Source organism: Pleurodeles waltl, chromosome 3_2 (genome assembly GCF_031143425.1).
Source record: "Pleurodeles waltl isolate 20211129_DDA chromosome 3_2, aPleWal1.hap1.20221129, whole genome shotgun sequence".
In the NCBI taxonomy this organism is placed as follows: Eukaryota; Metazoa; Chordata; class Amphibia; order Caudata; family Salamandridae; genus Pleurodeles; species Pleurodeles waltl.
The window spans coordinates 196,523,246-196,537,910 of NC_090441.1; the positions used below are offsets into that span (position 1 = coordinate 196,523,246).

The following is a 14,665-nucleotide window of genomic DNA, read 5'->3' on the forward strand; positions in this document are numbered from 1 at the left end:
AAGTCTTGATGTTGAGGAGTGAAACGTCTTTGTCGATGGTTACACAGAGGTTGATGTCTTTGACATTTTCTTACCCTGGGTCGATGGTAGAGAAGGCCCATATTTTATGCTCACCGATGTTATTGTCGTCGATGATAATGGCGATGACGTTATCATGGGTGACGGTGGTGCTGTAAACGCTGCTGTCGTTGTGGTAGCAGAGGGTATCAAACCTGTCATTGACGATGCGCTCGTCGACAAGACTGAATTTTTTTATGTCGATGGCAGAGAACTGGATGTTTTTTTAAATCTTTATTGTAGTGGCAGCTGGACTGGAAGATTCTGAATGACCTTTCTCACTATGTTTTCTTGAAGTGGAGGGAACTTCCTGTGTTTTTTCCTTCACAAGCTGCATTTTCTTGGCTGGCTTACTACTTTTTGGAAATAAACTTTTCCTCTTTCTCGATGCCACTGAGGTGTCGCTGTCATCATCATCAGAGAGTTTTCCATGGATTTAAGCTTTTGAAGCCAAAGCAGGAGCCTGGTCTCTCTGTCTCTCGAAGTTTTGTGAGACAAGATTCAACAAATTTTACAATCTTTCACCTTGTGTTCTGGGTGAAGACAGTAAATGCAAGCCTTAACCTTCCACAGGTGTTGCAGGGTCGAAATAGACCTTTCTTGGTTGTAGACATGACGCAGCTGTAGAAGTAGAAAACAGTATTCAAAAGAATTCCTGTCAGGAAAACGTAAACTGAGCAGAGCTCATGGAGACTCCCTTCACACGACATGCAGTAGAAAATCTGAAAGACTGGAGCCTCTGTGGTGAGGGTCTAACGGGCCTGATTGGCTGGACTTTGGGTCATTTCTAATAACACTAATAAGCTATTAAAGTGAATGTATTTCTCGATTAACTGCAATGTAAAATTTTAGTTTGTATTGCTTTCTATGTACTATGGGACTCTCACTTCGATGACGGGGAATGATTCAAGCATGTGAATCTATGAAAGATACCCAATACTGGAGAACCTAGAATTCCTAAATGCCCAAATTGTTGAGGCTGGCCGACTGCTACCTTGGGTCAAGAAGCCACAGTATTATACAGAGAGAGGGACAGAGAGTGATGAACTGCTACCTTAAGATCATGACCATCCAGTCATAGACCTTAAGAATTTTCTTAGTCATCTGGCAACCTTGCCCATACATTCAGCTAGATTAACCAGAGTGTATAAAAATTCACTCCAGGTTCTTCACAGAGACAAACACTGCTTTGAGGTGAGAATGATTGATAAGCCACTGAGACCTGTTCTGGTGAAGAACATCTTTTGCTTTTGGCACAGCAGGCGGTGATCTGCCTCTTACCTCTGACTCACAGACACTCGGCTTCTTCGCCATCCTGTCCAGGAGCTCTTCTGGGCTACAGCTGATGTAGATGATCAAGGAAACAGCTCTGCAGACATCACCTTCACCATAGCGCTGCAGATGGGAGTTATGGTGGCGGACTTCACACTCCACAATAGTGACTTGGCAACAGAAAACATGAGTTCACAGCCTCTGATCATAAAAGATTGAATGCTTCAGTCACAGAAGGCAAGAGATAAGCCAGTCTGGGCTAGATGAAGCACTGAGATTAATTCAGACTAAGCACTGTGAAGAAACCCTTTGGCAAGAGTCTGGGTCATAGTAAAAGTTTGGTGGAGACGAAGCCCTACCATATATTGGCAAACCTCTACCCCTAAATTCCAGACTCTCCCACCTTATTTAAGAATGGGAAAAACAGTAGGTTTTGGTGGTGGAGCATGTGCTGGAATTGCTAAAGGAAACCCTTGACTTGAAAATCTGTCTGACACGGAGCTGCCAGGTCATAGTGGCAATAGCTCTGTTCTTTTTAGGGTGGAGCTACTTCCACTGATGTTCCCTCACTGAGTCTGCCATAAATCTCACAACAAATATGGCTCCCAAATGCAGGACCCATACGTTTTCGTTTTTCTGAAACAAACTCCTTCTCTGGGAATTTGTTTCAGAAAAAAATAAATGCTGAGAGTGGTAAACAAACATGGCGCCTGCTTGGCATCCGTCTGTACCTTTGGTGAACCTGCAGCACCAGCAGATTCACTGAAGCTGCAGAGACTGAGGCAGGCAAGTATCTGTAAATACTCCAACTGCCCTTTGCCATGGAAGGGGGATGGTGGCACACCCGCCAAATTTTAAATAAGGCCCTTGTCATTTAGCATCTATTTTTGTTTTTAGATTCAGCAGCATCCCTGCAAAATTAATCACATAGTTGTTTTTATTGAGGAGGCACTGCTGCTTATACAGACTACCAATATATTAACAAATACAGAGGACATTAAGCAAGCAAGTGTATTAACTGTAACAAATCTGCATTTAACAATTTCCCACAGTGAAGATACAGCAACAGAGTCTGCTAGGTAGTGGGGAAATGCTATGCTGCAGAAGGTCCATGCAAGATCCATCTAATAACTTGTATATGTTCAATCAGATCTCTCTTGTGAGAAGCTGTACTTTGGGTTGCCTATGAATTTTTTGATTTCCAATGGAAACCTACTGGATGATTTAACTTGTTTATGTATGCACTGAAATATTTTGTTAAGTGTATATTGAGGTTGGAGGCATTCTATAGTGTGGTTGGGGGGGGGGGCGACATGTTTTCTTCCTCAGTAGGGGGGCGGGACATTTACAGAGGTGGCTCGGGTCACCTGTTAGTTACTCGGATACCGCACACCTCTGTGATCACTTTGTTAGTTTTGGGGCCTTGTCCCTGGTGAGGGGGAAGGCTGTCTGTTTATATTTTTCTAGAGCACACCCAAACTGAGAATCCTCCTAAAATCTATGCACTCTGCAGTACAAAGTTGGTCACTAGCTCTTGACCTGACCCCCTCAGTGTTTCTTGCAATTGATTTTGCTTGCACAATCCAACTGGACAGTCTGTTGTGTACGTGGGGAAAGACCTTGTGGCAATTTAAGGCCACAACCCTCCCATGCTCCAAAGACAGAAGAGAAGTATTAATATTTGCAAAAATTAAAGGCAATTAAGTTATTTGAGACAAGGTCAAATTTGTATCTATTTTTCATCTTTCATGCTCCTGGTTCTTTCTTGGCTGGGTTGGACTTGGTGACCCCCAAAATGATTGTCCAGAAGGACAGCGGATGTTTGATTCATGTCGTTGAGTCAAAGAAAGCTGTTCTTCATTCACCAATGAGATGGTTTTAGGCAATGAGTGATGTTGTTCTATGCATCAAGGTTGACCCGCTGGATCTAGAGGTGGGCATATTCTGCCTATAATCAAAACATAAATCAGCTGTGGTGACAATGAGGATCCTACATGACATCATATGATATCTCTTTCAATGAAGACAGTGAGGAACAATTGTAATTTGTATCCAATCAAGAGTTGTGCTGGTGATCCCGGATCAATCAATAAATACATTTGTAGAGCGCACTACGCACCCGTAAGGGTCTCAAGGTGCTGAGGGGAGGGGGGGTGCTGCTACTGCTCGAATAGCCAGGTTTTGAGGCGCTTCCTGAAAGTCAGCAGGTCTTCGGTCTGTCGTAGGAGCAAAGGAAGGGTGTTCCAGGTCTTGGCAGCAAGGTGGGAGAAGGATCTGCCTCCGGTGGTCACTCTCGAATGCGGGGGACGGTGGCAAGAGCGAGGTCGGCTGAGCGGAGTTGACGGGACGGGTGTAGAAGGTGAGTTGTCTGTTTTGGTAGGCTGGACCTGTGTTGTGGAGCACCTTGTGTGTGTGGGTGAGGAGCTTGAAGGTTATCCTTTTGTTGACGGGGAGCCAGTGTAGGTCTCTCAGGTGGGGAGTGATGTGGCTGTGGCGGGGGCGTCGAGGATCAGGCATGCGGAGGCGTTTTGTATGTGTTGCAGTCGTTTGAGGAGTTTGGCCGGGGCTCCTGTAGTCAAGTTTGCTGCTGACGAGGGCCTGGGTGACTGTTCTTGTATCTGTGGGGATCCATCTGTAGATCTTGCGGAGCATGCAGAGGGTGTTGAAGCAGGAAGAGGAGATGGCGCTGACTTGCCTGGTCATGGAGAGTGTTGAGTCGAGGATGACGCCCAGGTTGCGTGCGTGGTCAGTGGGGGTCGGGGCTGCTCCCAGAGCGGTCGGCCACCAGGAGTAGTCCCAGGCTGAGGGGTTGGCGCCGTGGATGAGGACCTCTGTCTTATCTGAGTTCAACTTAAGTTTGCTGTTCCCCACCCATTCGGCGACGGCCTGCATTACTTCGTGCAGGTTGGATTTGGCGGTGAGGAGGTCCTTGGTGAGGGAGAGGATCAGTTGGGTGTCGTCGGCGTAGGAGATGATGTTGAGGTTGTGTAGCTGGGCGATGTGGGCGAGCGGGGCCATGTAGATGTTGAATAGCGTAGGGCTGAGGGATGATCCTTGGGGGACGCCGCAGATGATCTTGGAGGCTTTGGATCGGAAAGGGGGAGGCGGACGCTCTGGGCTCTGCCGGAGAGGAAGGAGGTGGTCCACTCCAGAGCTCTGTCCCGGATCCCTGCATTGTGGAGGCATGTGCATAGGGTGCGGTGGCAGACGGTGTTGAAGGCAGCAGAGAGGTCCATTGTCAAGCAGGGCCCTGATGTCATCGGTGGCAGCGATGAGGGCAGTTTCGGTACTGTGGTTGCTGCGGAACCCTGACTGGGATGGGTCCAGGATGTTGTTTTCTTCGAGGTAGTGGGTAAGTTGTCTGTTGACGATCTTCTCGATGACCTTGGCCGGGAATGGGAGCAGGGAGATGGGACGGAAATTCTTGAGGTCTCTCAGGTCCGCCTTGGGTTTCTTGAGTAGGGGATTGATCTCAGCATGCTTCCAGCTCTTGGGGTAGGTATCGGTCTCGAAGGAGATGTTGAAGACTTTGCGGAGGTGGGGTGCGATGGTGACACTTTGTTTGTTAATGATGTGGTGCGGGCATGGGTCTGACGGTGACCCAGAGTGGATAGTGTTCATGGTTTTGATTGTGTCGTCTATGTTCACGTTGGCCCAGACGAGCAGGGGGTCATAGTTGAAGGTGGGTGGAGAGTCTGAGGAGTCAGTGGTTGATGGGGTGGTCTGGCTGTTGGATCAGTTTTCTAATTGCTCCAGCAGTGCTGTTTGGTTCACTGCATCATATGCTGTCCGCTGGGCTAGAAGGATCAAGATTCATGCTTGCACATGAATAGGAACAGGTCTTCTTTAATATGAATTAAATTTTCAGTTCTTCTTCCTCGGTCAAACCCTGACTGTCTGTAGTGGAGTACGATATATGCGTCGATGAACAAATAGCTTCTTCTTCCATGATTTTATTTACAATGGGAAGGTTTAAGGTGGGACTGAAGTTTGCTGGTTCCTGTGACTTGGCCAAAGTCCTTTTTAGTATGAGTAATAATAGCATGTATTAACATATTCCACATTACTCCTGAGAGAAACAATATATAAAACACAAGACTCCGGAAATAATTATTTATTAAATAATTGTTGCTGTTGGGTTTTTTGATTGATCCACCTGGGAGCGATCAGGATCAAGCAGCACCTATCCACCTTCATCTTTCTGAGAACTTGGTATCATGGGGATGGGGGGAATAGTGTACGCACATATCCCAGACCATCTTATCAAAAAGGCATTCCCCAATGAACCTGGAATTGGTGCTGACTGGAGTAGAAAGAAAATAAGTTACTTACCTGTAACTGTAGTTCTCCAGTATTGGAATCTTTCATAGATTCACATGCTTGAATCATTCCCCGTCGTCGTGATGGGAGCCTCCGGTACAAATTACACAAGTAGTGTTAAAATATATTATCAAAAGGGCCCTAGGCCTCTTCAATTTAACAGTCTATCAGAGTCATTTTAGGAAAAGGACCAAACTTGAGCTTCCACCAATCAGGCAACACCACCCTCTAGAATCCTCCTGAGAGAAGCTCCAGCACCTCAGATTTTCCAAGCACAAGTGCGTTAAAGAGCAGAAAAAAGAGAGAAAGAAAGAGGAAGGTGAAAGTGAGCTTCTCCAGGGAGGTGGGTGGGTCGCATGTGAATCTATGAAAGATTCCAATACTGGAGAACTACAGTTACAGGTAAGTAACTAATTTTCTTACTCCAGTATTGGAACTTTCATAGATTCACATGCTTGAATCAGAGTAGGGAGCAGTACTAATGCACATTGTACCATTGTAACCATGTATGATACAAAACACATGCATATATAAAACATATGTATATACAGTCATAAAAATATATATATAAATATATATATATATATGTATATATATATAAATATATCAAGGAATACTTCAAAGAAAATATTGTATGTCAATACTATCGTTAATTGTCTTCACTTTTCTCTATTCTACCCTCTTTTCCTTTTTTTTTTTTTTTTTGACAAGTTATAATTCTCTATCCGTCCATAAGAGACATAAACAATCTGCATACCTGTTCTAGGATGGAGGGATGAAAAAGATGGCTCACCTTCACCTGAAGAGGGTCCTGAGGACTGCTTGACCCACTGCTATCTCTCCTTGAGATAATGATTCTAAGCAGTAATGCCTTGTAAATATATGACAGCTCTTCCATGTTGCTGCTCTACAAATGTCTTGCAGGGAAACCCCCGCGAACAGTGCTGCTGACGAAGAAACTGCCCTCATAGAATGAGCATGTACCGATGAATGCAGAGGTTTACCCGTTGCTTGATGGCAGAATCGAATGGTTGAGGCGATCCATCTGGATATACTCTGCTTAGAGAGTGGTTGGCCTCGTCTAGGTGCACTGTATGCTACGAACAATTGATTAGAGTGTCGAAAGGACTTAGTTCTGTCCAAGTAGAATTGAACACATCTCTTAACGTCTAAGGAGTGTAATGCTCTTTCCGCCGGAGTAGAAGGACGAGGAAAAAAGGATTTGAAAACTAAGGGCTCGTTGATGTGGAAGTCCGAAGGGACCTTCGGGATGAAATGCGGATTAGTACGCAGCAGTAGCCTGTCTTGTTTAATCTGTAAGAACGGCTCTTGTATAGAGAGGGCCTGCACCTCACTGACACATCTGGCTGATGTGAGAGCCACCAATAAAGCAACCTTCCAAGAAAGGAATTTTAGAGAAGCACGATGAATCAGTTCAAACGGATGCTTCATCAGCTGTGCTAAAACAATATTCAGGTTCCACGAAGGAGGAGGTGGTCTGAATGGAGGAAAAACCCTGAAAAGTCCTTTAAAAAACTGTTTGATTAAACAAGAGGAATACAGCGAGGGTGAAGTGTCTGAGCGTCTGTATGCTGCTATTGCCGCCAGATGTACTTTAATGGAGAAATGTACCAGGCCTGCTTGCGCTAATTGCAATAAGTATGGCAATATTTGTTCCGGTGGTGAAGATAGTGGGTCAATCTGCCGCTGATGACACCAGACACAAAACTGTTTCCATTTGCAAGAGTAAGCCTTATTAGTGCTATCTGCTCTAGCTCTGGACAAAAGTTCCATACACTCCTGTGGGATATTCAGATGTGAGAACTCCCTTTGCCCAGGAGCCATGCTGACAATCGCATTGACTGAGGATCCGGGTGCCATATTTGTCCTTTGTTCATTGTTAGCAATTGTGGAAACGGTTTCAGCGGAATGTGAGGCTTGATCGATAGAAAAAGAAGCTCCACAAACCAGTGCTGGCGAGGCCAGTACGGAGCTATCAATATCAGAGTGCACGGCTCTGCCTTCATCTTCGTGAGGACTCTTGGGATCAATGGAATTGGAGGAAAGGCGTAAGAAAAGATGTCTGACCAAACTATCGAAAACGCATTCCCCCAAGATCCCTTTTGGTGATGCCAGCTTGCGAAGTACTGGCATTTGGCATTCCACTTGTTGGCAAACAGGTCTATTGTTGGCGTTTCCCACTGGGTAAAGATGTAGTCCACTATCGACTGGTCCAGCTCCCACTCGTGGCAGCTCGATCTTTGTCTGCTGAGCGAGTCCGCTATCTTGTTCTCTATCCCCGGCAAATGCACAGCTGTGAGTGTGATGCCTTGCTGCGAGGCCCAATTCCAAATACTTTGGGCTTCTTTGGAGAGAGTGAGAGATCTCGTGCCTCCTTGTTTGTTGAGGTAATGCAACGTAGTGGTGTTGTCTGTTCTTATTACCACTTGCGATCCTGAGATCTTGGGAAGAAAAGCCTGTAGGGCAAGGTACACTGCTCTGAGCTCCAGCCAATTGATATGCATTGATGCCAGTTGCGGTGGACATTTGCCACTTACTTGAAGATCCTGTAGCACGGCTCCCCAGCCTTCCAGGGATGCATCCGTAGTGATGGTCCACGGAGCTGGACAATGTAAAAAGGAAAGGCCGATGGACAGATGATGCTTTTGATCTTCGAAGCTTCCCGAAACCTGGATCCATTGACGGTTTAGTTGCTCCTGTAACAGATGCATTTTTAGTCGGCAGAGAGGAACCAGAGGTATGCATGATGACATCATGCCCAACAGGGATTTGAACAGGCGGACAGAAACCCAGTTTCTTCTCTGTATTGATTTTGCTAGTGTCAGTAACCTTTGTTGCCTGTCTACTGTGGGACACGCCATGGTGGATTGCGTGTCCAGGTTTGCCCCTAAAAAGGTGATATTGCGTGCAGGCAGAGGTTTGGACTTCTCCCAGTTGATGGTGAGGCCTAAATTGGTTAGCAAGGAAACGCACCTTCTTGGTGATCTGCGCGCTCCTGCGTAGGTGCTTGCTTTTATCAGCCAATTGACTAGATATGGGAACATTTGGTGTTTCCTCCTCCTGAGGAAGGCTGCGATTGGCGCTAGACATTTGGTGAATATCCTGGGAGCTGATTTTAGGCCAGGGTGGATGGGAATCTGGAAATATGCGTCTTTTAGGTCTAGTGTAGACATGAAATCTCCCTGGTTCAAACGCAGGAGGACATCTTGCAGGCTGATCATGCGGAACGATTGCTTTTTTAAGTAGATGTTCAGTTCGCGTAAATCGAGGATCGGCCTCCAATCTTTCCACTTTTTGCGAATGAGGAAGAACCTGGAATAAAACCCTCTTCCTTGCTGTGACCGAGGTACCTTCTCTATAGCTCCTTTGAGGAGCATCTTGTTGATCTCATTCTTGAGTTGTTCTGGGTACGTTGAAGGAGTCCTGCGAGGAGGATTGGAGGGAGGCAGTTGGGTAAATTCTAGAGTGTGGCCCTGTTTCACTAATTGGAGGACCCACTTGTCTGATGTGATGAATTGCCATTGTTTGAGGAAAAGGGATATCCTTCCGCCTAGAACCAGAGGAGGATAGTTGGGTGTAGCCGGCGCCTCAGATGTATCGAGTTGAGCGTCCCCTACCGCCAGATCTACCATAAGCTGTTTGCGGCAGCTGTCTTTGTGGGTAATATTGACGGTACTGTTGAGAAGAGGAAGGATAGATGGAATATTTATACTGCTGATATCCTCCTCTATATGAAGGTTGGCCACGTCCTCTAGCTTGAAAAGAAGGCTTTAGAAATTGGAGAGTCCCTAATGACCATGCTGTATCAGTGTCAGACTGTAAGCCTCGTCAATATGTTTGCCAAATAACGCCTGGCCATCGAAAGGTAAGTCTAAAATTTTATTCTGCACCTCAGGCCGGAATGAAGTAGCCTTTAGCCAACCTTGTCTTCTAGGAACAGCTGCCCCTGCGAGCTGTCAAAAAGCAGTTGTGGCTATGTCCATTCCACAGTCAATGAGTTCCACTGACGTGCGCTGACCTTCTTGCAATGTCTTGTTTGCCTCTGATTTTCCGTCCTCCAGCAACTGGTTAATATGTGGGGCGATGTCTAGCCATAGCTGTCTGTCAAACCTGGCTAACACCGCTAGTGAGTTAGCAGCTCTTATCACTAGGCTAGCCATCGAGGAAAACCTCTTTCCGATGTTGTCTAGTCGTCTACCCTCTTTGTCTGGGGGTGCAGAAATCGGAGCAGACGGATTCTTGGACTTCCTCTGTGCCACTTGAGCCACCACTGAGTCCGGATGAGGATGACCAGTTAGACATGCTGGTGCATCGTCCGGTGCCTTGTACTTCTTGTCCAAAAAAGGCAGTACTGCTGTGACAGTAGCAGGATTGTGCATCACTTTTAGGCCTTCTTCCCATAAGTAGCTGACCAGCGGAATAGAGCGCACAGATTTTTTAAACAGCTCTTAAAAATCGTAGAGAAAACAGTCTGTTTGTTTTGATGGCATTGGCAAAGCAAAATGCTTAGCTGCTCTTTCTAGGAGATTGTGAAATCCTCCAATGTCGTCTGGTGGGGACTCCACCTTTGATTGGGAAGGAGAAGGAGGAGCAGGGATGATGTATTCATCCCACTCGGAATGAGTGTCCAGGAGCGCCCTTTCTTCCTGATCCCCTTCTGACATGTCCGTGTCCTGGGGCAGAGTCATATCCGAAGTAGCCACATTTGTGAGAGGTAAAGAAACTGGTCTCTGACGTGGAGTGGTAACACCAGAGACAGGTGATGGAGTAGGTTGCTCCCCTTGAGGAGGAAAACGCCTGCTGTAATCAGCTAACATTGCTCTGAGGTTAGACAATAAGGAGGATGGAATGTATGCCCCCTCTTGATATTGTTGGTCTACTCCATAAAACTGAGGGTCATAACATTCATCAAATCTATCTTCTTCTTGATACTTGACATTTAATTGTGATGGACTATTGGCTGCTCCAAATGGCCCCTCGTCGTCCGAGTCTTCATCTCCCTCTAACAGATGCAATGGAATGTGGGAGGTCACCTTACTAGGTGAGGTGTGCTTTGGGGTCAGTTTCTCATGAGTTTTCTGATGTTTTTCTCTTGTCGACGGTGTCGTCGACGATGTCGTCGATGGCGCATACGTAGTCTTCGTCGACGGCGGTGTCGTCGATGATGAACGCATGGAGATTTTGATGGATGACAGCCTCACCGCCGAGTCGACCGTCGATGAGGCCTTCGACGACTGTAAAGCCGATACCGTCATAAGCGCGTCGACGATGATGAGGTGTAGACGTTCCTCGACTATGACGTAGTCGATGCCGCTCTCGTCGACGGTGTGGCACTCGTCATCGACGATGTCGTCGTCGGAGCTGTCATCGACGGTGGAGATGTGCAAGTCGTTGTTGGCGTTGGAAAAGCACTCACCGACGGTCTCGTCGACGATGAGTCTGTCGTCGACAGCGCTTTTTTGTAGAAGTAGAGGGAGGTCTCTTGAAAGGCACAGATGGAGGAACAAAGGATGACTTTTTATGCCTCTCAGAACTGCTGGCATGACCTCTCTCCCCTTTTCTGGAAGATTTATGAGGTGACGTAGATGGGCTGCGGCCCTTGTAAGACCCTGAAGCAGTCTTTTTGTGGGAGGGAGATCTTGTTTCTGATCTTGCCCTCTTTGATGACTTTTTAGATATTGAAGAGTCATCAATATCAGAGTCAGAAACTGTATTCTCTCTGTATTTAAGTTTTTGCAGCCAAATCAATAATCTGCCTTCTCTATCCTTAAGAGTCTTAGAGGAAAAGGTGCGACAAACCTTACAGTCCTTGGCTGAATGGTCTGGATAGAGGCAGTACATACAATCCTGATGAGGGTCTTCAGAATGTAGTCTTTTCTTGCCACAAGTTTTGCAATTTCTGAATAAACCCTTCTTCTCCTTATCAGACATGTTGAAGATGTTTTTCCAATCAGGTCAGAGAAGTTTTTCTCAGAGAAAAATATGTTGAAGCTAGTTCAAAAGGTGTGAATAAAGAGCAGAGCTCTGAGGAGTCTCCCTAGAACAACATGTAGTAGAAAATCTGAGGTGCTGGAACTTCTCTCAGGAGGATTCTAGAGGGTGGTGTCGCCTTATTGGTGGAAGCTCAAGTTTGGTCCTTTTCCTAAAATGACTCTGATAGACTGTAAAATTGAAGAGGGCCCTTTTGTTAATATATTTTAACACTACTTGTGTAATTTGTACTGGGGGCTCCCATCTCAACGACGGGGAATGATTCAAGCATGTGAATCTATGAAAGTTCCAATACTGGAGTAACAAGAGAAATGCATGTGATTGGAGTGGTTATGAAGACTTGAGGAGTGCTGTTAAAGGGTGGGAGTGAGGGAATCCATAACAATAGAGGTCATTGGGGGCACCAACAAACACTGGTGCACCAGGCACAACCAGGGAAAAAGCCATACTGGTTCTCAGTAATTTGTTATTTGATTGGTTAGAAAGAGTCTGTGTGATGTGATCACGGATTGGAGCCACAAACTCAATTGACAGCAATGAATCCTCTAAATGAGCTAGTTTGGGCTTCTTTTCAATGAATTTTGTTTTCTCGCCACATGTGAGATTAAAAAGTGCAAGGTGTACATGCACAGCTTGAATCATTTTCAGCCTACTTGATGTGTTAAGAAGGTCAGAAAAGGTCTTACCCCAGTAATACATATCTCAGATGTGATTCTGGTTCAACACAAGAAAAGTTGTATGCTTGATTAAATCTTTGTACTGATTTTGTAGGAGAATTTGATTATGCAGCACACATACTAAAAGAGACACTTGTTGTTTTTGTGGAATGACAATCTGTGACCATGGCACTATCCTGCATCTGCTGAACAGACAGCCTCATTTACTGAACAGTGCTAAACATGAATGCACATGTGACACAGTGCAGAGACTTAGTTAAAAATGGATTGGATGCAAGATACTTCTGGGAGCAAACACAATGCTATATATTGTGGAATCCATTTACCACCAAATACATTTCTTTAGGACAATCTGATGCAGTGCATGGAGCCTTGGCTATTTCCTAAAGCTATGGAATACAAGGCTGGTCTAGATAAGCGTACTGTGCATTCTTCCAGCTGGTCACCTCCTATATCTGGCTCGCCAACATGCACAATTTGCTTTTTTATCATTACTTATAACCATATCCTGACATCATCTCTAAAGCTCCCCGCTTTCCACTGGTTTAGAGGTTACCCTCATTGCATCTCATCAGCTAACTCTTTGTCTCTGATCTTATATTGACTCTTGTTAAAAGTAGCCATCTATCCAACATGGAGCCTGTTCTCCTATGGCTTAGAAGTCAATCAAGCTGATCCACTATCAGAATGCTTCTCTTAATTTGCCTCAACTAATGGTATATCTCATGACCTGTCTCCACTGCCTATCTGGTGACGTGCGCTTGTCCTGCCTCTTCTTTGGTGTGCTTCCTATACCATCATCTCTTGAGCTATCTCCTTTTCCTGGCTAATTTATGATGCAAACCTCTAGTCCGCCCGCTCATGATCTGTCTCTTATTCCTCATTTCACAACCTATCTGCATTGCCTATTGAGCCCATGACCTGCCTAAACCCTGGTAATTTCTTCTATTGGTTTTTATAATATGCCCTATTTCTTGCCCCTGCTCCCTAGTATGCTATTTACACAACCCTTCCTGTTAACTTGTTTATCACATGGTTTGTGTCCCTTGCCTATTACAGGGCTTGTCTCCTACACTCAATCTCAATCTATTCATGTTGCCTATCCAACCCATGACCTCTTTTATTTGCCTTCCACTCATGATCAATTTCTTTTGCCTACCCTTCTCATAACTTATGCTCCTGGTCTGTCCATTTCATAGCGTAGTTCCCTGGTCTGCTCATCTCATAACCACTGCCATATGCCCCACCTAGTGACCTGCTGCCAGACCATTTCATGTCCTAAGACTAAAGGCCCAACTTAAAGTTTGGTGGAGAGGGTACTCTGTCGCAAATGTAACATAGTACCCAGTCTGCCAGGCCCTCTGTTTGCCTACCTCATGTAGAGACTGGTGGACCTTAAGCTTTCCATTAATAAAGCCCCCATTGGCACTGTCTAAGGAATACTTTCTCCAACAGCCCGACTGAGCAGGGACCATCGGAGGGATGGCATTACATCCCTATTTAGGGTGGATGGTGTTATGCCTTTTTTCCTGTCCCTTACCAGAGGGTGAGAGACAGGAAAGAAAATAAGAATTACCTCCACACCCTGGAAGAAAACTCCCAGAGAGTGGGGGTAGTTTTTGTTTGTGTTTCAGAAACAAGATTCAGCAGGTTATATCTCAAAAACAAGATAAAATGTTTATTGGACAACTGTCAAAACCGACAACAGTCATCCACCAAACCTTTACTACACTGAAAGGAGCTACAGTGATGGCAGTTCCTTTCAATGCACAGAGATGACCACAGGGCCGGCAGCCACCTTTATATTTGGTGGATGGAGTAACGTTAGGATGGTGGTAGTAATGCCCTTCACCATCTCAGAGGACAATACCACATTCATCAAACCCTAATAAGGCCTTAGGCTATCCATCTCATGATATGTCTCATATGCCCCCTTGCATTACTTGCCATCCAATCTGTCCTCTTATATATAACCTCTCTATTTTGCCTGTCCCACACATTACCTGCCCCTGGTCTATCAATTTTTGCACTCGCTCACCTTCTCAGTCCATCACATGACCTCTCTACCTTGGGGTTTTTCCCATTGCCTGGGATGTTCCTTTGACCTGTCACTATTGCATGTCAAGCTCATGACCTGCTGCATGTTTTCACCCTCACATTCTGACTTAAATTTGCCATCTCAAAGCCTTGCTTTTTCATCGTAAGGCTTGTTCCTGGTGTGTTTATCGGAATACTTGTTTTCCCTGTTTGACTACCTCCTGACCTATGTTTTTTGTCCTATATAGTGCTATGACTCCTGTGATCACCATCTCTTGAACTGTCTCCTA

General features: G+C 45.6%; 1 protein-coding gene across 2 annotated transcripts in view; it reads right to left on the bottom strand.

The window, feature by feature from the left end:
- Nucleotides 1-14,665, bottom strand: part of SPEG (striated muscle enriched protein kinase) — a 1,321,813-nt gene that overhangs the window by 391,628 nt on the left and 915,520 nt on the right. For both annotated transcript variants that reach the window (XM_069227158.1, XM_069227157.1), the window contains exon 23: nt 1,339-1,399. In XM_069227158.1, coding sequence (XP_069083259.1) covers nt 1,339-1,399 — 61 coding nt within the window. The remainder of the gene's footprint in view (nt 1-1,338; nt 1,400-14,665) is intronic.